This window comes from Dipodomys ordii, unplaced genomic scaffold, assembly GCF_000151885.1.
Source record: "Dipodomys ordii isolate 6190 unplaced genomic scaffold, Dord_2.0 Scaffold12, whole genome shotgun sequence".
NCBI classification, from domain to species: Eukaryota; Metazoa; Chordata; class Mammalia; order Rodentia; family Heteromyidae; genus Dipodomys; species Dipodomys ordii.
The window spans coordinates 1,143,405-1,166,801 of record NW_012267228.1 but is presented as its reverse complement, the minus strand read 5'-3'; the positions used below and the strand labels follow the sequence as shown (position 1 = coordinate 1,166,801).

General features: G+C 46.5%; 1 protein-coding gene across 1 annotated transcript in view; it reads right to left on the bottom strand.

Annotated features, from left to right (window-relative positions):
* Positions 1-15,426, bottom strand: part of LOC105981238 (chromosome unknown open reading frame, human C3orf20) — a 32,856-nt gene extending 17,430 nt beyond the window's left edge. Inside the window, exons 1-7 of the mRNA XM_013010330.1 lie at positions 14,976-15,426; positions 14,017-14,163; positions 9,752-9,871; positions 8,642-8,774; positions 7,112-7,387; positions 2,019-2,168; positions 735-855 (exon numbers count right to left, since the gene is read on the bottom strand). Coding sequence (XP_012865784.1) covers positions 735-855; positions 2,019-2,168; positions 7,112-7,387; positions 8,642-8,774; positions 9,752-9,871; positions 14,017-14,163; positions 14,976-15,426 — 1,398 coding nt within the window. The remainder of the gene's footprint in view (positions 1-734; positions 856-2,018; positions 2,169-7,111; positions 7,388-8,641; positions 8,775-9,751; positions 9,872-14,016; positions 14,164-14,975) is intronic.
* Positions 15,427-23,397: the final 7,971 nt, after the last annotated feature.

Below are 23,397 nucleotides of genomic sequence, written 5' to 3'. Positions count from 1 at the left end.
TGGAATGCATTGCTAAATAGCCAGACATAGTAGCACATGCCTCATCCTGTGCTTACCTCAGCACTTGGGAGGCAGAGGTAGGAGGATTCTGAGTCTGAGGCCAGACTGTGCTACCTTGTAAGACTCTGTCTCAAAAGAAAAAAAACTTGATACCTATGACTGTAATCCTAAAATTACCCACGAGACTGAAACCTGAACAAGCTCAGGAAAAAAAGTCTTGTGAGACGACATCTGCAGTGATCCAGCAAAATGCTGGGCTGAAGGCATGGCTCAGGTGGTAGAGGACCAGATGTGAACAAGAAAGATGAACAAGAGCCTAAGACCCTCAGTTCAAGTCTCAGCACTGGCACAAAAGAAAAAAAAGTTGCTAACTTTTATTATTGTTATGAATAGCCTTTAAAAATAAAGCTATCAAGGGGCTGGGAAGGTGGCTCAGTGGTAGAGTGCTTGCCTTGCATGCATGAGGCCCTGGGTTTGATTCCTCAGCATCACATAAGCAGAAAAACAAATACAAAAAAAAATAAAGTTATCAACTGCTATAGCTATTGCTTTATAAAAATAAAAGGCATTTTTACAATAAAAATACAACAATGATAAAGATGAATTATGGGACAGTGTCATGGAAGGTTGGTACGGCAGCCAATAGTTGCCATAGGTTCACAACAACTGCACTCTGCCTTTCGTGCCAGGCAGGCCACGGTCGGCCGCCACCATGGCGGTGCTGCCTGCCTTACCTTGTACTCCAGGGAGAGCAAAGTCTCTGTCTTGGACGTCCAGCTCCACCTGTGGACTATGTAGCCCTTCTGGTCGTTGGTGGTTCCACCTTCGTCGTCGAAGAACAGAATATACGGACAGCTAGGAGATACACAGAAGTGAAAAGCTGCTGCCGGACCCTGGCAAGAAGCCTCCTCATGATAGGCCGCAGGCGGGCGAGGCTGGGAGTGTGCCCAGGCTGGGGGACAATGGAGGCTTACGGGTAGCCTGGCTTTCCCCACCTGCTGTGGTCCAGACCCCTACACACCTATTCATGCTACCATGATTGCCCGCAGCAAAGGCCAGGCTGAGGGAGAGAATAATCACAAGATTTATTCTGTCACCTAGAAGGCTGAGCACAAAATACCAGGCAGCAAAGAGGGAATTGGAACCTCCATGACAGTAAAGAGAGCGTTCCTTCCCAGACAGCTACTTAGGAAAAGCCAGACGACGTCAACTTTTGCCTGGCAAGGACAGGTGCCTCTTTTGGCAGAAGCTCCATTCATGATGAATCTTGTCACCTTGACTGGAAACACCTCTGAGGGTGTCTAGGTGTTTCCAGAGACAATGATAGACCATGAGGGAACTGACCTAATCAATGGGCGAACCCCTTGATAACTTCATAATCTGATGGTATAGTTGGGGGCGATGAAAGGCTGGAGGTGGGGCTTCAGTTACAGGAAGCACGTCCTGGGGAACCCGGGGAGTCCATGGGCCCTTCTTGTTTGTCCTTTTTCCTGCTTCCCCACCACCATGATGTAAACTGCTCTGCTCCACCGTGCCAGGATGGACCAATACCACTGGAACCATGGACCAGAATCTGTCTTTCTCTCCCTTAAGTTGTTTCTGTCAGACATTTCATCATGACAAGGAAAAGGACTAATATACCACAGAAGTGCTGTCCATGCCTCCCCTCACCCCCTCCTAGCATAAGATAATTTTGTCACTAAGGAATTCTCCAGGGGGGTAGAGGCAGGGAGCAGACAGGATTCAATGGTAGAACACATGCTTACCACAAGGTTCAATCTACAGCACCACAAAAAAAAAATTGTGAATCTGACTAGCAATCAATCTGTTGGTGTGAGGTACAAGAGGGAGGGGGAGTTAGGCTGCCATTCTCCTTGGCTGTAACGTGGAGCCAACCGGCAAAGGCTGGGCCTCAACACACCTATGTCTCTGCAGACACTGCACACCTCGATCTCCTTCACCCCACCCCGTACCCTAAGGAACACGTCTATGGAAGAGACTTCCTCCAACCCACTTACCAGGCCTTTGAGTTGTAGTGGACACAGGCTTGGCCTTCAGCACTGAACAGTGCCAGGAACAAGTGAGGTATGTCATTAAAGAGGCAGGTGATGCTTCTGCCTGTGCAGCACGTGGGAATCTGACACACGGCGATGTTCCCGGAGGGATAGCTGGCAGGAGTGGTCAAGCAGAACTAACAAGACTCTCTCTCAGGTCCCCGGGGAAGCAAGCGGCCAGGTCAAAGTGTCAGCTACTGGGTGCATCACTTTTCATCTTTAAAGACCCTGTCTGCACTTCACACATGTAACGGTTATATGGTTATAAAATCCAACTATGACCCAGGTATCTTCCTGCATTTTCTTATATAGGTGTTATTTCTCTGTCTCACAGACAAATAGGGTTTTCCTGGGTCTGACCACTTTTAGTGGCATGGGACTTCCAAGGCTAAAACCAGGAAATCCAAGGAAAGACAGCATGAGTTGGTCACCCTCCTGCTGGCCTGCTCCTTTTCATGAAAGATGGAATGAATGGAGTTGATGTGGTCTTCGGGGCCAACAATATTTCCAGTGTCATCAGAGCACTTTCCATTTTTGCTATTCTAGGAAAAGTCCTACTTAAGAGTGTCTGAAAAGCACTGGGCCCAACTAAGGATGACATTACTGGTAACTATTGTCATGTATACAGGAGATTCTGAAGTAATATCCCAGACTTAAGAATTTCTGGGAAAAAAAATAGAAGATTTCACCAGCTGAAAAAAAATCAATTAATGGATAATAGCACAACAACTGAAATGAAAAATTCACTCAACAAATCAAAATGCTGAAGAGACTTCTTTAGGTTAAAATACAAAGGACATATGCATGGGTGAAACTGTCATAATGAAAAATCGCAGACATATCTAAGAGTCAAACTCTAAGATGTATAAAGCAAAACAACAAAACTGAGGGAAAGATTATTCTATAGTAATAGCGAGAGACATCACTGCTTCACTACCACTAATGGATATGCAGAAGATTGATCAAGAACTAGAAGAGCTGAGTTTGGCATGGTGGCATATGCCTATAATCCCAGCACTAAGGACCTTAGATAGAACTATGAGTTTGAGGCCAGCTTGGGCTACACAAAAAATGAAGAAAAAAAAGACAGAAATAGAGGTTTTGAGCAATACTATAACAGACAGCCCTAACTCACTGCAGAATCCAGAAATTTCTTCTTGAATTTATCTCTAGTAGAGATAATAATGTATGGGACCACAAAACAAATCTCAGTTGGCGCCAGTGGCTCACACCAGTAATCCTACCTACTCAGGAGGCTAAGATCTGAAGATCTTGGTTCAAAGCCAGCCAAAGGCAGGAGAGTCTGTGAGAGTCTTATTTCCAAGAAAATACTTAGAAAAAGCAGGAAGTAGCACTGTGGCTCAAGTGGTAGAGCACTACCTTTGAGCAAAGAGAGGCTCAGGGGCAGGGCCCAGGCCCTGAGTTCATGCCCCAGGATTGGCAAAATACACACACACACACACACACACACACACACACACATACATCTCAAACATCTTTTCTTTAATCACATGGGATGAAATAACAATCAGTAGCAGAAAATAGTTTAGAATATTAATAGGTCTCTGAAGATTATTAACCCACCAACAGATAAATAAGTCACAAAGGAAATTTAAAAATACCTTAAGACCGGGTGCTAGTGGCTTACATCAGTAATCCTAGCTACTCAGGAGGCTGAGATATGAGGACCAGGTCCAGGTTCAAAGCCAGCCTGGGTAAAAACATCCCCATTTTATCTTCAATAAACCACTCTAAAACCAGAAGTGGTATGGTAGAACACCAGAGTTGAGCACAAAGAGGCTCGAGGACAGCACCTAAGCCCTGAGTTCAAGACCAATACTAACAAAAAATAACTTTAGATAAAGGAAAACAAAACCATAACCATGTAGCAAAAGTTACTTAGAAGAGGAAGTAAAAGCCGTACTCAGGGAAAACTGTAGCTCTGAGTAGCCACACTGGAAGACAAGATCTCAGATCAACAAAGAAGAGAAGAGTGAACTGAAGCAAAGCTAGCAGAGGAAGGAAAGTATTAAGATTAGAGTTAAGAAAGATAAAATTATAGGCTCATGCCTATAATCCTAACTACTCAGGAGACTGAAATCTGAGGATCACAGTTTACAGCTAGCCTGGGCAGGAAAGTCCAATAAATCACAGAAAAAGCCAGAAGTGGTGCTGTAGCTCAAGTGGTAGAGTGCTAGCCTTGAGCAAAAAGGAGCTTAGAAACACTGCCCAGACCCGGGACCAGCAAGGGGGAATAGGGGAGGAGAGGAGGAGAGAGGGAGAGAAAATACAAATAGAACCAACATGTGTGAGGATGGGAGGGAAAAACTGGGAGAGAGTGAGGGAAAGGGTGACATTGTCAAAACATAAATGTGCTCTTTATCCGGCTAATATAACTGTAACCTCTCTGTATATCACCTTTATAATAACAATAATTAAAAAAAAACAGAATCAACAAAACCAGAAGCTGGTTCTTTGACTAGATGAGTAAAACTCTTAAGACTGGTTTTTTTAAAGGGAGGGAAGGGGAGATTTGGCTGTAGCCCTACTTTGGAGGCTGAGATTGGGAACAGAGCCAGCATATGACCCCAACCGTCTATGGAAGTCACGAGTGAAGTTAGTGTTTCCCAAACAGGCACCTGTGCCTACTGGCCATTTGAACACAGAAACACGTAATTTCTCTTTTAAGACCACTGGGTCCAACTTTCTAAGTTATAATCAAGAAAAGCATGGAAGTGAAGTGCTATGTGCAGGGTCACACAAGTACTAAACACACAGCCCTGGCCTCTTTTGACTTCCAAAGAGAAAAAGGATCATCAGGTCACTGTTGAGATACGAATCAAACGTGCCAGTAGCAAAGGACCGAAGGTTTGGGACGGTCCCTCTTACAGGCACCTTGGAATTCTGGGACAGGTGAAAAAACAAAGCTTCCAAGCCATGCCCATGTCAGGTCCCTCCAATAGAAACCTAAATCATATGGTATTGATCCTACTAAACTCTGTTAAGAGTCAGAAAAGGAGGAGCGGGGAGCCCTACCAGATGTGATCAGCAGCTGCCATCAAAGGAGTTTGCTCTGCTCTCGATTGGATAATGGGAAGGGAGAGCCAAGTGGAATGTGATGAATGGATTCATTTATAGACAGAGAAAGGAGACTCCTTTGACAGGGCACTTACATTCTGAGTTCCCTGCTCAGCCAAGAGGAGGCCAGATGAAGTGGGAGGGTTGTCAATGGGCAAGCCTGGCTGGCATGCTGGCTTCTGGAGAGACACTGGGAAAAGCCCAGATACCTGTCCTCTCCCCTGCAGGAAGGCAGGGGATCCCAAGTGCCCAGACTGAGGGAGACCTCCGCCACAGAGCAATGGGACACATGGACAGAGCGCGAGGGGGTGAGCTTACACTCTTGATTGAGTAGTGAACCTCTGGGATGATGTAGGAAAAGATCACAAGGGTCACGAATAGGAAAACAAATACCTCAAACCCATCACCATACTTTTTTTTTTTTTTTTGCCAGCACTAGAAGGCATCTTTTATTGAAAAAAAAAACTACATAAAATCATCAATCTACTGTTAAGAGAAAAGAGGCCAGAGAAAACTAAGAACCCTCAAGGAAAACTTTGGGGTTCCTCAGAGTAATTAAACCAAAGTGATTCCTTGGTAAGACCAGCACAACAAATGAATTTAAACAGCAACAAAATCCTAACACTTTATTAAATCATATGAGAGATAGACAGACAGACAGAAAGACAAATGGAGATCTCACCATGAGGAGCACAGTCACTTTGGACAATTATACTAGAATCTATGCATCCACTTGTAGACTGCGTTAAAAGCTGAGCATGTCTGTGTCAGTAAGGCCTGTGAGGACTGAACCCTCACAGGGCAGAGAGGCCATCTGAAAACACACTGACAACTCAGAACACAGCCTTCAATTTATTAGCCAAAACCTGGCATCAGTCATAAGCAAGTGAACAGTTTATGAAATAAGCTAGAAGTTTTCTAAAATGTAACAAGCAAAATATCAAAGCATTAAAAGATGGTAAAAAATATGTAAAATGCTTAGAATTCGACACTTAGAAAAATAGTTGAGTGGTAAAGTAATAAATGAAAGAAAATTCTCTGTTCATTCTACCTTCTATTCATACTTCACATGTATAAAATTTACACTTTGACTTTTCTTAAATTCCACTTCCTTCCAAAATCAGATTACTTCAAGAATTAAGGCTTGTCTACCTTAATATTTACATAAATACTTGCAGGCACATTTTAAGCTCTAAAATCTATGTTAACTCAACAGTATAAATCAAAGGAAAAAGCAATTCCATCATATAATCAAAGTGAATTTTTAAAAAAAGAATTCTTAGATACCTCTAGATATTCTCTATATTTGGGTAAGCAAAAGTTATTTAAAGCTACTCAACTAGACAAAAAAAATTAAATAAAGGAAGAGTTAGACAATGCATAGGAGAATACAAATAATTTGCATGAAGATCCTAAATCAGCTATTTAATTATTAATTACTGATAGGCCACACAAAATAGAATATTAATTAAAGAGGAATATGCAGGAATGTCATTAATCTTTAATGAAGTTGTAGAAATGTAAAATTTCCAAAACAGAACTTTGCAAAGAACTGTGAGAAGGCGAGCTAGCTGTGTGTTACACACACGTATATATAAACCTACGGCACATGCGACCAAGACACAATCTCCAGTGACTCCTCAAAGGTCAGAGGGTTCAAGTTACTGCCCTCTAAGCAAGAGATAACCCACACTGTTTTTACCTTCTCTCTCCTGGCAGAGTGTCAAAGACAGGGCGTCACTTGCACTGACAAACATCCACGGGTAGCTGGGGTTTGGTATATTCCTGTGATCAGATCTGAATTCAATTCAAAGCCTAAAACTTGGATCATCTTCCTCTGACTCTCCTTAATCTGAGCCAGACGCAGGCTTACTATCCTACAAGGCCCTGGCCAGACCTTTGCTTAGGTTATTTCAAGGCCTAGAATTCTTGGGGGCTCAGTGGTGGTTGAGAAAGGGTAGCACCGGGCAAAAGGATATTAAATGAAGGAGGACCCATCGTGGAAGGCGTGGTGGAACTTGAGGGGCTTCTTGAGCGCCTTCGTGTCTTGCGATTGCGAGCCGCCCTGAGCATGGTGACTGGCGGGCTGGTGAGAGGCGGTGGTGGAAGTGTGGGTCCCCATGGAGGAATGGTGGGCTACCTGAAAGTCCACTTTGGAGGCTGGCGCTGGCTGGCCGGGCGGCTTGGACTTGTAGTTGCGTAAGATCAGGGGGTGGCAGACACTCCTCCCTTTGCATGTGGCCTTTTCAGTTTGTCTGCAGGGAAGGAGACAGGTGAATGGTGAATCTTCAGGCCTCTGGGCTCTCACTGGCCAAGGAGGTTGTCCACAATCCCTCCTCGGTACCAAAATCCCTGTCCTGGCCCCATTCCCCCTGCTAGTGTCCCTCACACCCAAGGCGGTGTTTTAGGAGGAAGTCAAGGGTTGAGGTGCTCCCCTGAGACTCAGCAAGCGCAGCCCGTGCAAGGTCCCATGCAGTGGGGCTATACAGAAAGAGGACCCGAGGAGCTGAAGACTGCTCACCCCTCCAGCCCACATCCCCAGCTTCCAGGGCAAAGGAGATGCTAGAATGCCACAGTACAGAGATAAGCTGGGTGGCTGTCCTTTACCCACGCTCTGACACAGAGACCCCCCCCCCCAGGAGACATATATGGCTTATAAATCTTAAATCTGTTGTCTGGACCCTTGCAGGAACATTGAATTTCTTGCTAGGCCTTAGAACACTCACAAAATCAGAAGTATTCGCATCACCATTTTGTGGTCATTGCCAGTCCTGGGGCTTGAACTCAGGGCCTGAGCTTCTTTTGCTCAAGGCTAATACTACCACTTGAGCCGCAATGCTACTTCTGGCTTTTTCTGTTGGTATGGTACTGAGGAATTAGACCCAGAGCTTCATGCATGCTAGGTGAGCACTCTACCTTGAAGCCACATTCCCAGCCCCATATAGATTTTTGTTTGAGAGGTACTAGGTGGTGGTGGTAGTTGTTGGTGGTGTTTTTTTGTTTTTTGTTTTTTCCTTTTGGTAGAACATCTGGGCAGATAATGCTAAGAAACTGACACTCAGGCAAGAAACTGGACCTCCAGTTGCTACACAAAGGGGCTTCCTGGGAAAGGCAGCATGCTGCAGAGGCAAAAATCACTGCGTAGGAAGCCAGTGGCCATCTGACTGCTCAGGCTGCCTCAGGTCTCAAAATGAGCTGCAAAGTGGGAAGGATTACCGCCATGCATGAAGGAAGGGTGACAGGGCGGCCGGGGGGGGGGGTGCTCGGTCACCGAGGGCTCACTGCTAGCTCTTTGTCACCGAGGGCTCACTGCTAGCTCTTTGCCACTGGCTCACTGCTAGCTCTTTGTCACGGGCTCACTGCTAGCTCTTTGCCACAGCGGGCTCATTGCTAGCTCTTTGTCACCGAGGGCTCACTGCTAGCTCTTTGTCACCGAGGGCTCACTGCTAGCTCTTTGCCACAGCGGTTTCCCAGGACCATACCCATCTCCCAGCCACTTAGGGGCTCACATGTGGCGACACATATCCTGCAGCATCTCGCGGGCCTCGGGGCAGGGGTCAGTGATTTCGATATCAGGGAAGGCCTTCGTGTGCTGGGTTGCCAACGACTGGGTATCCTCCAAACCCTTGGACTTTCCTGGAACTGAAGGAGGCAAGGTTAGGGAGCTCTGTTCTCCAGCACCGCGTGTGTCTCAGGGCGAGGAGGCTGGGGGAATGGAGAGGGGATTATTTGTTTCGCAGGGATGAGAATCGATCGACTGGTGACTTATAAAACAATGTAACTCTGCAAGTCAGTGGTCATGCCTCGAGCCCACTGTCTGAGCGAAGTCAAAGCTGAGGTGAGCGTAGGCAGCATCAGACCAGACAGGAGCCTTAGGGATCAGGATGGGAATAGGGCTTAGATGAGGAAAGCCTCTGACCGTCCCCTCCCTTTTACTAAGGAGAGAGGATCCGGGGGGAAGGTACGTCACACAGCCGGCCGCATGCAGGGTGTAGAACAAACTCCAAGCTTTTCAGCTTCCAGCCTCACCTCCCGTGTCTGTGGGAATGAAAGCGACAGGGTGAGTGACCCACGTCTCCAACAGTCCTGCTCCTTTGCTATGTCTGCCGCCTGGCCCGCCCATCCTGTCCTCAGCACATCCCAGAGGTCTGCCTGTGTTGAAGCCCTATCCCTCTGACAAGCTCTTCTCCTGCGTGCTCCCACTTGCTGCCTGCTCTTCCCCTAAGCCCTTCTTTCTTGAGGGTCAGGGGATGGCCAGGTCTGTTAGGCTTGCGATCCAAATATTTCTGTTCAAATATTAGCTCTCCATTTGGGGGGATGGCTAAGAAGCGGAGGACAGAAGTGGAGATGGTGTGAAGGATGCAAGGTGCGGGCTGGGTGGGCTGCTGTATCTGCTGCATATTCTGAATGGAGCTGCTGGGGGTGCTCAGCCACCTTGACATGGGTGAGAATCGGTGTCTCCAAGGCCAGGCGGCCGAGAGTCTTCCTCTCAGAAGCTCAGGCCTACCCATCCCACCAGCCACACGGGCAGCCAAGGTCTCCCGGGCTCCCTTTCCCCAGGCTTCTATCCCCAGACTACCACCAAGTGGGCCCCAGACCTTGCTGGGAGTACCCTTTACCTGTTTTCTTCCTGGGTTCCTTTGCAGTTGAGAGGGAAAAGCTCAGACAGGCAGTAGAAGACTGGTAGATGAGCTGATATGGAGAGTTCACTCCCATGACAGAGATGTTCACAGGGGACTCTGGAGAGGAAAGAGCGAGAGAATCTTCTGCTTTAAAACTGTAACTGGTTTTTGTTGTTGTTGTTGTTTTCTGTGTGTGGAGTATGTGTATGTGTCAGTCCTAGGGCTTGAACTCAGGGCCTGGGCACTGTCCCTGAGCTTTTTTGTTCAAGGCTAGCACTCTTAACACTTGAGCCATAGTTCCAACTCCAGTGGTTAATTGGGGTAAGAGTCTCATGGACTTTTTTCCCAGGCTGGCTTCAAACCACCATCCTCAGATCTCAGCCTCCTAATGCCGGGCATAAACTTTAACTGTTTTTAAAACAAAATGTAAATACAGACTTACTTTAATAGTATAGGATGCAAAAATGAAGCTATTGTTACAAAACAACTATGTTGTGGGAGGAACAGACTTTTCGATGAACGGGTAAGCTCAGAGTAATTAGGGGACATGCTGAAAGGTCCCCTCTACAGTGCGTCCGCCTCCCCACAACCTCTCAGGGGTGCATTAGCACCAGAGCAGGAAGCAGCACTCAAGCAAAAGGTGACGTTACCCAAGGGTAAATGAAAAGGAACGGGTGCCACACATGGTGGAGAGGATGACCTTTGGGCCAGCGAGGGGGATCAGATGTTTCTTCAACCATGTGTCCATCAGAGTATGGACCCTCCTATATGGAACCACGTAATGTGTGAGCATTTGAGATCTCACATGTAGCATGCTCCTCACCAGTAGAAAACCTGCATCCTTCTGATGCAAACCTCACCACGCCATCGCTTATGCTTTCCCCAGAGATGGTCCTGTCTGTAAGCAGGCACAAAACCACTGATAGAGATACTATGCAATACGCCCCTCACAGAAAATGGCCAACCCAACCACACAACTAACAACTATAAACACGCATCACAAAACATGGAGATGACTGCCACAGCTAGTGATCCAAGCACTGAAATTCAAACAACTTCCAGTCTCCTCTACTTTAAGTGGATAAAGACCAACAAGAACCAGTCCTGGTAAAGGTGAAGAACAAAACCCATCAACCCTGTCAGTGTAGGAAACCATTCTTGCAGAAAGAGGAGATCTACATATTCTGTGACCCTTTCTGCTCACCAATCCCTCCCTTGGGAAATTAATTTTAATAACCAATACAACTGAAACAAGAGATGACACACGTACAGTGGCCATGTTAGACTAATACAAGTCATGTAGGTAAATATGGAACATGAACAGTAGGAGGAGTCTGCACACATTCATGACAATTATTGAGCCGATATAGCCTTGCTGGAAAGTGTCTGTAATCTGCCACATAAAAGAACCTGATTACAGGTGTGTAATCCTAGCTACCCAGGAGGCTGAGATCTGCGGATCACAGTTCAAAGCCAGCCCAGGCAGGAAAGGCTGAGACACTCTTACATTTAATGAATGATCAAAAAAGCCAGAAGTAGAACTGTGGCTCAAGTGGTAGAGGGCCAGTCTTGAGCAAAAAAGCTAGCAATAGTGCCCAAGCCCTGAGTTCAGGACAGGCACAAAAAGAAAAGAAACAGAAAACTGTGTTACTTAGATTTGGGTGCTTTTCTTTCCCTGAACTCTAGGCTCCTTTAAAAAGGTGACTTCAGTGCCCATAGTGCCAGCTGTCGCGCATGCTTTCCCAGTGCCAGGGGTCTTCTCTGCCCTCGTGGGGCAGACGCCACCGAATCTCCTCAGAGGTCTCCAGAGGCTGATCAAGCTCTCCCCCACTCCCCTCAGAATCATAGGCTACACAGGACACGGGAGTCCTGGAGACACAAGGCTGTCATCCTGAAAAAAACAACACGCTGACTCAGAGTAACGACGAGATAAGCACTGATGGTGAAGATCTGAACATTGGGTTTTGTTTTGCCAATACAGGCCAGCATTGTGCTGGCTAATTGGAGATGCAGTCTCACGGACTTTTCTGCTCAGTTTTGGCTTCAAACAGTGGTCCTCCAGGTCTCAGCCTCCTCGGTAGCTAAGATTATTTTTCTGTTAAAGGTGATGGGACATAACACAGCTGTCCCTGATAGCCACAGGTCATTGGTTCCAGACCTCCGGGCATGCCAAAATCGAGGATTTAGGCCAATACAGTCACATAGCACTTATATAGAACATGACCTACTATATACCTTAAATCATCTCTAGCTGGCTTAGACTTTACTCAGTGCAAATGCTATGCAAACAGCTATGTTCTATAAGAGACTAATGACAGGGGAAGTATGTGCACATATTCAGTAGGAGAATTTTTTTGGGGGGGAGGCCCGGTCATGGGGCCTGAACTCTGGGCCTGGGCGCTGTCCCTCAGCTCTTCAGCTCAAGGCTAGCGCTCTACCACTTGAGTCACAGCGCCACTTCCAGCTTTTTTTTTCTTTTTTGCTTATGTGGTGCTGAGGAATCGAATCCAGGGCCTCATGCATGCAAGGCAAGCGCTCTACCACTGAGCCACCTTCCCAGCCCCAGTAGGAGAATTAAAAAAAAATTTTTTTTTAATCTGTGGCTGGATCTACACATGTGCGCCTGGCACCCATGGTCAGAGTTCAGCTGTGTTCAAGTAGGAGAGCACAAAGGCCTGAGATGGAGAGGGAGTGCCTTGCCCTGTCCTGTCCTGCACACCTCAGCACTGTGAACAGACCACCGCAGGCAGCTACGATCCCACAGGAAGTGAGCGCTAAGCCCCCAAACAGAACATGAACAGCAGAGCCCAGTATGTCCATCACCGTCCACCTGAACAATTCAGCGAAGTTCAAGGACAGGTGGTCACAGAACCTGGCTGTTCGATACCAAATGAGCTTGTACAATGTCAGTCCCTTCAATGGAGACCTCTACTTCATGGTAATTTGGAGAGAAGAGGGTTAACTGTAATTTATCTTAGAAAAAGAAACCAAAATCTATCAAAATAAGCTTCTTTATCCTGACAAAAATCAGAGCCAGATGCTGGTGGCTCACACCTGTAATCCTAAAGGCTGAGATCTGAGGATCATGATTCAAAGCCAGCCCAGGTAGAAAAGTCCATGATACTCTTATTCCCAATTAACCACCCAATACCAGAAGTGGAGCTGTGGTTCAACTGGTAGAGCACCAGCCTTAAACAAAAAAAGCTAAGGAATAGTGCCCAGACTGAGTTCAAGCCCCAGTACCAGTATGCATGTACACGCATGCACAAATTATATTTGATAACATAAGTACATACCAATTCTTATAGAACTTAAAACCGGTTATACCAGGTTTTTGTTCCAGAAAAACTATGTATAGCCACAAAATAGGATCTTCTTATAACCGCCTTTTGTAAAAATATTTAAGGACTTTATCACTTTTTATCTTTAGTTCTTTGACACTCCAAACAGCTTTTATTCAGCTGTTATTGAGATTTCCTCCATTGGTGGCTAAATAGTTTCATCCTGTCACAGGGAACTGAGGACTTTCCCCTTTAGGGATTTCACTGACTTCCATGAAACCCTACATTTCCCCCCAAAGCTGCAGTTTTAACTATTCATTTTATTTGCACTGGATTTCCATATCATCAGATGTTTGGCCTCCAATCATCAGGGAAAACCTGACAAAGAAACCAACTCAGAAGACAAAGAAAGACACCAATGAGTAACGGGTGGCTTACTTTGTATATGAAGGTGAGTGATTAAGATATAATTGTTTGTGTGTGTGCCCATCCTAGGGCTTGAACTCAGTCCCTGTGCACTGTTCCTGAGCTTTGTGCTCAAGACTAGTGCTCTACTACTTTGAGCCACAGTGCCATTTCTGACTGTTTTTTTTTTTTTTTGGTGGCTAATTGGAGATAAGGAAAGTCTCATAGACTTTCCTGCCTCAGCTGGCTTTGAACTGTGATCCTCAGATCTCAGCCTCCTGAGTAGCTAGGATTACAGGCATGAACCACCAGCACCTGGCAAGATATAATTTTTAAATTCTTTTTCTAGTGTGTGTTAACTGCTTCAAGGGATTTCACTGTAGATACATTTTGGGGGAGCACCGGGTTGTGAGGTGCATAGGTCTCAGACTGCTCTTTCTGGGTGCAGCACCAAGTGTTTACTCACCACAGCAGCAGAGGGCCCCTGTGGCTCTATGCTGGGGTTTTACCTTTGCAACGGCCTTGCTGACACTGTGTATGTACTTTTTGCCTGTAAGCAGAAGCTCAGGCACCCACCTTTCCCGACATGTCCCAAACTGTAGACACTTCTCCCAACGGTGCCAATCAGAGAGTCAAAGGCCATCTCCTTGGCATTAAGGTGGAGCAACTGGCTGGCCTCCACGAAGCGCCTGGTGATATCCAGGGGGTTGGCACCTGCAGAGGAATGATGACAGCATGGACACGGCACAGGGCGGCGCCTCCGGATGAGACACTGGCAAACAGCCAAGGGGAATAAGGGCAGTGAAGGCTTCCTAATGAAAGGTGAGGGGCTCCTAAGGAAATAGTTTCCTGCTTTTGAAACCCAGCAGGCAGCATTTCTCTACCTGTCTGCCCACCCTGTCTCTCCCTGGTATTGGCTGAGTTCCCACCAACTGACCCTCTTCATTCACCAATTTGTGCGTAGCTTTACCACCCTCTGTACCTCTGACTGCTTATTGCTGTACTGCTAACCTGCCAACCTGAGCTCCATAGAGCTGGGAAATGGGAGGGGAGAGCAGAGAAGGGGAAAGGGACGATTCCTGGCAGGCCGAGGGGAGAAATTCAAGTTCTATAGCAGACCCTCGACCACCGTCCATATCTAGCACAAACCTATTATATTCAAGTTGAATATCTCTTATTCAAAGTGCTTAGGACCAGAAGTGTTTTGGTTTGGGGTTTGTACATTATTTAATCAGCTACCTTGGGGACAGGACCCAAGTCTAAATGTGAAACTCACTGATGGCTTGTGTACATCCTATACACAGACCTAAGGTAATTTTATACAGTATTTGGAGCACACCTGCCATTCTCACAGGACATTAGGCATGAAATTTCTCACTGTGGCACTGTATCGCCAATCGGGAAATTTCGGGTTTAAGAATGCTTCAGACGCTCAGGATAAGGATGCTCAACTGTCACTGTCCATGGTGGCCGCGACGAATACACACACCCACGGGCTGGAATGGAGGGAGATGCGTGACCATCCTTACCAGAGACAGCCTCCAGCATGGCCTTCATCTTCAGGGCGAGGAGCTCCGTCAGCAGATGGATGGACTGCCTCTGAAACTTGTGTAGGGACTCCTGGCCAGAGGGCACATGGCGGGAGGGCTTGCGAGAGATGGTGGGCTGCTTGGCCAGCGCCCCTGACGTGGGTTGTGGTGTGGGTAATGGCTTCCTCTGGACGAGGATTTGTGGCTGAGCCATTTCTGCAGGTGTAGGGGGGGGTCCGAAGTTGGTCTCCAGGCCCGCGATGTCGGAAGGGGTGGTCACCATGGGGTCAGCAATGAGCTCCTCCCAGGTGAACTCAAAGATGTTCCTGATGCCCTTCGGAACGGCAACGCCCGCGTTGCGGCAGATGACGATGAGTTTGCAGATGCGGGCCAGCAGCCTGGGAGCCATGGCCGAATATTCCAGAAACAGCTGTCTGTTACCCTTCACCATGCTCATGCTGCCTGCGCACACATCATGTTAGGTAATACTGTCCATTTCAGAGGAGAGGTTCCTTCTGTAGTCAAGACTTGGCGCAAGCGCTCTGACATGTGATCGAGGACAGCAGCTCACACTACAGCCAGGCCTCCCAGACAGGCGGGGTGTGCATGCTGAGAACGGCCCTCACAGGTCATTCCACCAGCAGTTCCTAACCTGCAGGGGCAAGGAGGCCCCCAGAGCTGCTTTCAGAAGGGTCTGCTGTGGGGACAGGCCCAGAAAACCTTCAGGGACAGTCAGACCAACTGAGTGCCAAGGGAGGGGCAGGGGCGGGAGGGTGAGGGGCCGGAGGAACAGAAAGGCAAGGAAGAGAGGGAGACCTGCCATACCTTTGTAGTCACACATCCCAAACAGAAGATCTGCTATGGTCTATTGGTAAAAGCCTGGAAAGACAAAGAGACATTCTGTTGGCATTCAACACCCGAACAGGCATAGAATCACCCAAGATGCAAGAGGGTCATGAGTTTGAGACCAGTGCAGCTACATAAAAAGAGCTGTGTGTTGAGGAACCAGAGCTCTTGGTGGGGAGCTACTATCTCTAGAGGTCAAGCACGCAGGCCTTCCCAGATACCACAGTCCTCCTCCGTGGCCTCTATGCTGTTGCTGTCCAGGAAGAGAATCTGAAGGGGAGCCACACGGAGCAAATCTTGCTCATGTTCTGCTGGCCTGCTGATACAGTGGCTTCCTATGTCCACTGCTGACCCCTCATCCCCATGCCTTAGCTTTGCAAGCTCTGAGAAATAGATGAGCCTTTGAAATGTAAGTCTCCAGAACAAAGAAACCACTCAGAATCTCAAGTCACATGGGCAGCCCGGCAACCAGCCAGCGGGATCTGACCCTGACCATGCAGGAACCGTTCTTTTCTTTTCTTTTTTTTTAAGTTAGGACCCAGATGAAGATAATGGTTAATAGAATCCTTGAAAATCTTTGCGATATTATCTCATTGGGGAACTTCCTCCTCCTACACCCCACCCCCATCCAATGAGTTCCTTTTTTCTGAGGCTAATTTTGAAGATAGGATTTACAGACAGATAAAAGCTGACTTTTAAAGCAGCCTTACAGATACCGATTTTATATATATATAATGTATTTACTATATGATATCACTAATTTTAGAACATTTCATCAAAGAAATCCATCAGTAATTTCTTTCTTGGAGACAACCATTCATCCAGTTTCTGTCTGCAGAGATCTGGCAGTTCTGCACATTACATGTAAATGGAGTCATGTCATTGGTGAGTGGCTCTTCGTACTTGCTGTTTCCTGAACTTCAACCACGATGCAGTATGTGCAAGTACTCCATCTCTTTTAATGGCCGAGTAATATTATTCCGTGTATAGATAGGTTAAACTTCGTTGGTGTACTAGTAGACATGCATTTCCATTGCTTCTGCGTGGGGCCTTCCTGAATGCTGGCACAAGGCTCTGCACAAGTGTTTGCAGACAGAATCAACCATTACTAACGTTAATGTTCATCGTCTTATCTCGTGGCAGAGGAAGCTTTTCATCCTCCAGGCTGGACCTCTGTAAGTGGAACTGCTGGGTCGTAAGGTCGCTCACTGCTGAATCTGAAGAACTGCTGTACTGTTCCAAAGTGGCTGCATGGCCTGGTCCCGCCAGCACTGTCACAAGCATTCCAGACATGATTTAAAAGGAAGCTACTTTTTTGGAGAGAATGCTTTTCCTTTACCCTCTTCCTTTTATCTTTGGTGTCCAAAATAGATGAGACTGCTGTAGCTCCAAACAGCCATTTTGAGCCGAGGAGAGGGAAACCAAACATTAGTGGTGCCTCACAGCAACAGAGCCAGGGCTCCCGACAATTGTGGCACCCCCACATTATATCTTAATCACCTGCCTCCAAACTGCCATCACAAGATAATAAACCCTTAGTCTCTGCAATCCACTCAGATCTCTATCCTTGCCACCAAATGTGGTCCTTGACAGTCAGGTGATTGTTCCTGTTTATCCCATTATAACCTGCCGCTCACCTTTCCATCACCCAGACACAGCCCTTATCCCCAAATAGCTCAAACTCTGAGAGGGTGGGGGGAGGTAGACCAAAACTAGCTATTATGCTTGACAGGTATCACTACAGAAAAATGAACAAAGGCCACAGAAACCTAAAGAGGAAAGTCAAGAGGCAGGAACAACAGATGGCATAAGATAGCAAAAAGCCAGGTAGAGAAGGTGAGAGGGAGGCCCCGCAGAAGGAACAGCATGGCAAAGGCCCACGGCCATCTCGAGCCCAGTGGGGGCCAAGGAAACTGTAGGATGGCAGGAGACCAACCTGGTAATATGGCCTGAGATCAGGCCAGGCAAAGCCTTGCATGTCACACCAGAGAACTTGTACTTGCTGTATCTTTGAATGCTGCAAACAAGTACAGTCTCCAGGCCTATAAAGACAGGCCACATAGGAGACATAGGGGTCCACATGAGAGCATAATGGAGCTGTTAGCTTCCTAGTCTGGTTATGTCACATTATGTTGTCATCACAACCATCACAATGCAGTGCTAGCAGTGTTTCCTTCTTTGTGATGACACTGATGCCAGTGCACGCAATACCCATGCTGATGGCTGTGTAAATGCCTGCACACATGACAAAGGGGAAATGTGGGGGCACACGCTCTTCCTTGTACTTGCACTCATCCACCAGCACGTTTTTCAGTATACACAAACTAAACACTAAAAGCAAAATGAAATCAGCCTTCCTCCAAGTTATCTTCCACAGGTTATCTGGGGCTGGCTCTCTCTCTGCCATTTTGTGTAGTTTCTGGTTTCCTCTAGATCAGCTTTAGGAATCTGCATGGAATCCAGTTGTAAGTGCGCTGGGCAAAGACAGCTGCAGACCAGGCTGCTTGAGGCAGGAAAGAAACAGAGGCGGGAAGGCTCACTGATGCTGTCCTCTGGCCTGGCTGATAAAGATTCTGGCAAATGCCTGACTTTTCATCAGAGGGGAAAGCAGGAGCCCCTGACCACAGAGAAGCGGTTTTCCAGCGCCGTCAGGGCCAGCAGACGCACAATCGAGTTTCACACAGTACCTTGCCAAGGCTCAACACCAACCCAAGGCGGCCCACATTCCCATCCTTTCTGAACCCGTGCTTCCTCAGTCAGGACTTACTGCGGTGGCAAAGGCATTTACAGAGATGGGCCCCAAAACAGACCTAACAATGACCATCCTTCTGACCCAGTGATGTCACTCCTGAAAGGGGCTGGATTCAAAAGCAGCAGCCTTGCTATAAATACCAATGCTTGTTAAATTTTGATTTAGTTCGGTTTAATTATCTTTAAAGACCTTTCAGCCACATCCTTCCTAATTAATAGAGATAATACACAGCAACAACTGAAGTGCTGAACAGTGAAATCTATCACTTTGATGATTAGGCAGCAATTAAAAATATCTGAGCAGACCAGCTTTAGAACTGGTAAGCGGAAGCAAGAGAACCAAATGGTAGGGTATGCCTGCACACTGTCCACAGGTTCTTTGAAAACCAGACAAATGGTATGTATACCTGGCACTCTGACCAGACTCCTGGAAAACCACACAAATGGTTGCACACCAACTACAGGTACTTTGAAAACTGCAGACCAAAATAAAAAGGAAGGAAGAAAGAGAAAGAAAGAAAGAAAGAAAAGAAAGAAAGAAAGAAAGGAAAAGAAAGAAAGGAAGGAAGGAAGGGAGGGAGGGAGAGAAAATAAAAGAAAAAAGAAAAAGGAAAGGAAATGCCGATATATTAAGATATACAGGGAGACTTAAAAACAGTTGGGAAGAAAATAAAAATTCCAATGTCCCACAAAGCTAGCAGGCCAGTTTTCAGAGGTACTTGTGGCCTGGGTCATCGGGATGGGAGCAGAGCCCACTCTTGAATATTCTTGTTTTCACAAACAACAGACAGTGTGTGGACAGGGTGGGGTGGACAGAATGGACACCCGTTTCCAGCTCAGGGAAGCTTAATACTAACAGTGACAAAGCAGAAGAAAACGAAGGACAGTAGGCCATACTGCAGCCACAGCGAGCCCCAGAGAACACACGTTACCCAGGCCACACTGCCACTAAGCATGGTGAGATTTCAGAGTTAGGGAGAACAAGGCAGTTAGAGATGGAGTGAAGCAGCCTATTTAAATTGTAAGTGGAAGCGGGAATGTTTCTGACCACTCCTCTACCAGACAAACATGCATTTGCTATGCATGAATGTACACAGTCCTGGATTTATTAAGAAACACCATGGCAGACTAGGCTAAAAACAGGTTTTCATAAAACACCTTGCTCTGTGTGAACATTCTGATTTTCCAGTTTTCCTAGACAGTAATACCAACCGCTGTCCCCAGCTCTTCTTCCCCAGTGTGTACAAGTACACACACACACACACTTAAAAAGACAGGGAGATATCCAAAACCTACACCAGCAACATGCTTCCCAATAATACCTAACAGGAGAGAGGCAGGAGCTTCTTTCATTGTTTTCAGGGGATCAACAAATTCTTTGCAATTATCACCATTTACCTTAGTCATGGAAGTATTATATAAGAGCAGTTTGACTTACAAGTGATGTAACTTGACTTGCTGGCTTAAAAGGAAACGACCTGCATATGGTATGGCTATGTTAACTGTCAAGACCAGTACCCACCCCCATTCCAAATTCTACTGCATCAGTATGTCCCAAGGTTAGCTGAAAGCCAGAGCACAGGCTGCAAGTATCATGGCCTTCAGGGGAACAAATGATCCCCAAGTCTATGGCAAACATAGGGCTAAGCAGAGAAGGAATCTCATGTATATGGATTTGAATATTCTTTTGGGAATTTTACAAGTAAACAAAATGATTTAGGGAGCCAATTAAAGCGAACTGTTCTAATACACACAAAGGCCTGGAGGAGAGGTTAGAAGGAAAGCATGAGGTGTGGCCACAGGCAGGCTTTGCCTCTACTTGCTCCCAACTTTGCATGTGGGGTATCTTGACTTCACTTGCTGATTGTTCACTTACTAATAGAAGCTGTATGGCTGGACAGAGCCAGTCATGTGGAGCTGCATCAGGTGCTGAGGACCTATATCGCTAGTTTTATTTACTGTAACTTAATTCTATTGTTGGGTATCTTAAATATTTGGGGAACAATTTGGACTGGAACATACTTCAACTGTCTTTTAGGACATCTCAATATGGATCAAATATTGCACATAATGTCCAAGCTATGGATGGCTATGGGTGGTACACACCTGGAATCCCTAGACTGGGAGGTGGAAACATGAGGACTGCGGAGTTCAAGGTTAGCCTGGGCTGTATCTTGAGATCCTATCTCAAACACACACACACACACACACACACACACACACGCACAGAGAGCATAGCACAGAGAGCATATTCAAACGGAGATATTTGCTGTGATGCAGTACACTCTGAAGACAGTGTAAAAAATTTTTAAATTATCTCACTGATAATTTCCATGAATTAACTACATGCTACCTTTTGGCCAGCTTGGGTTGAACATAAAACATCCAAGTTAATTTGGCTTTTATTTTTTTATTTTGTGATATTGGGGTTTATTATTTTAATCGGATTTTTAAAATACTGTTCTTCGTAAACATTATAGTTATATTTCTATGTATTTTATTAGACTGCTGCTTTAGAGCATGGATCTGAGTACACCAACGCCATCTGCTGGATACACTAAGTGGTACCAAACAAGCTGGAGACTTCCTGAAGGGGTACTAACACTTGAACTGTGGGTCTAAAGCAGAACAGGATATAGCTGGACTCACAAAAACTGAAATTTATGCTACAAGGAAGGTGCTAGGAATAGGCGTGTACAGTCTCTCAAATCCCAGGGAAATCAGGACTTATTAGTCACAGTCAACATGCACAACCGATTCTGTTCACACTAGGTGCTCTAGGCCAGGACAAAAATGCCACTTGGGGGGCCCACCCTGAAGTAGGCTCTGGATGCCACCTGGCTGATCTTCTGGTCCCTCCTTCAAGGGTACCACCGCCGCCCCCCTCCCTGCCCCCCCCACTCCCCAGTCCTTCCTGAGTCCTCACGTGCCCTGCCTTACAAACGTTCACTACATCTTTCTCATGGTCTATTTCCTGTTTCCCATCTCATCTCATCTTCCTTTTTCCATTTCTTATGACTCTTAGCATATAGTCATTATTTCTTTTTAGTTTTTTTGCCTTTTCCTCCTTTGTCCCGTAAGCTGTTTCAACTGGTTGGTCTTTAGTCTAAGTTGGTCTTTTGTAGGAGTAATTGCTATCCAGTTGTCCCAGCCCTATGTGTTGAAGGGACTAGTAGTTGCCCATTGGATGGTCCTGGTGCTCCTGTCAAGTCAACTGACCATGAGTTAACTTCTATTGCACTGATCTATCCATCTGTGCCTATGCCAGGACACAACAGGTATTACAGCTTTGCAATTGGACTTGAAATCAGCAAGTGCAAGTCCTCCAACTTTGTTCCTTTAACAAGATTGTTTGGCTATTCCGAATCCCTTGCATTTCCATATGAATTTTAGGATCAGCTTGTCAATTTCTGCAAAGAAGACAGTTCAATTAGTGGGGTTACACTTGCATTTATTCAGAGGTATTTGCTAGACTAGGCCGACAGAATGACAATAGGTAGCAACTCTGCCAATGCTATGGATTCAGAAGTAAGAAAATTTTTGTCCAAATCTGCTTCACTTGAGGCAACAAGGCTATGAACAGAGAGCACTTGGAGCATCATGACTTCCATAGAGGTTAGACATAGTGGCATTTTGGTGACCAGTTGCTGACCCTCTCCCCTGCTCCTGCATGTCATCTGTAGTGAGGATGAGGGCACTCCTGTCCGCCACCACCGTGCTGGAGAAGTCAGCCATCACAGAGACCCACAGAGGCTGGATGCTATCTCCTTCCCACTTCCTCCTTCAGGGAACTTTGAAGACTTGAGTTGAGTTCCAACAGGACACCCACCAGCCTGGGGCCTGCCCCAGAGAGTCGGATGGGCATGGCAAACAACTCCCAGCTACTTATCTGTGCTATACAGGGGTCCCTCTGGACGACAGAGGCAGGGCGGTCTCTAGCCTAGTGCCATTCCTTGGAACCCTGCCTACCTGGACACCTCTTCATAGTAAGGACACAGGGACCTACCTGCTTCACTCCACACAAGCATACATCTGATCTAATCAGGAAGGCCTAGGGCAGTCTGGAGTGTCAGCAGGACAGGAAAGCTAAAAAGCTCTAATTGTTATACCCAAGATGCACCCAGTCCACTGAATCTCTGACCAGTCTCAGTGGACTCCAGAAATGTTTCATCAGATAACTACTGTGCACAGGGATGTGGAAAGCCTTCCTGGATTACAAAGGCACTCTCCCTGGCCTCACTGTTTCAAATACTGCACCAGCTCCAGGGTCTTCTGGGGAAATGGATTACTTTGCCTCTCTTAAGATACTCTTCCTTTGCCTGCTGGACAATCAAGAGCTCCTTCTGATCTATGCTCCAACTAACCTGGATGCTGAACCTTTAAATAAAGATACCTAATATACTAGTGTTTGCAAAAGGACTGAAACTCATAAATCTAAGTCATGGGAGTAGGTATGAAATAGAGAGCGTAAGCCCAGTGCTGGTGGCTCATGCCTGTAATCCTAGCTACTCAGAAGGCTGAGATCTGAGGATCACAGCTCAAAGTCCCCATGAGACTCTTGTGGTAGAGTGCTAGTCTTGAACAAACAAGAGCTCAGTGCATAGGCCCTAAGTTCAAACCCCACCACTGACAAAAAAAAAATAAGCATTATAAATGCCTGGACTGGCCAGGCACTGGTGGCTCATGCCTGTAATCATAGCTACTCAGGAGGCTGAGATCTGAGAATCATGGTTCAAAGACAGCCTGGGCAGGAAAATCCATGAGACTTATCTCCAATAAACCACCAGAAAACCAGAAGTGGCGCCGTGGCTCAAGTGGTAGAGCTCTAGCC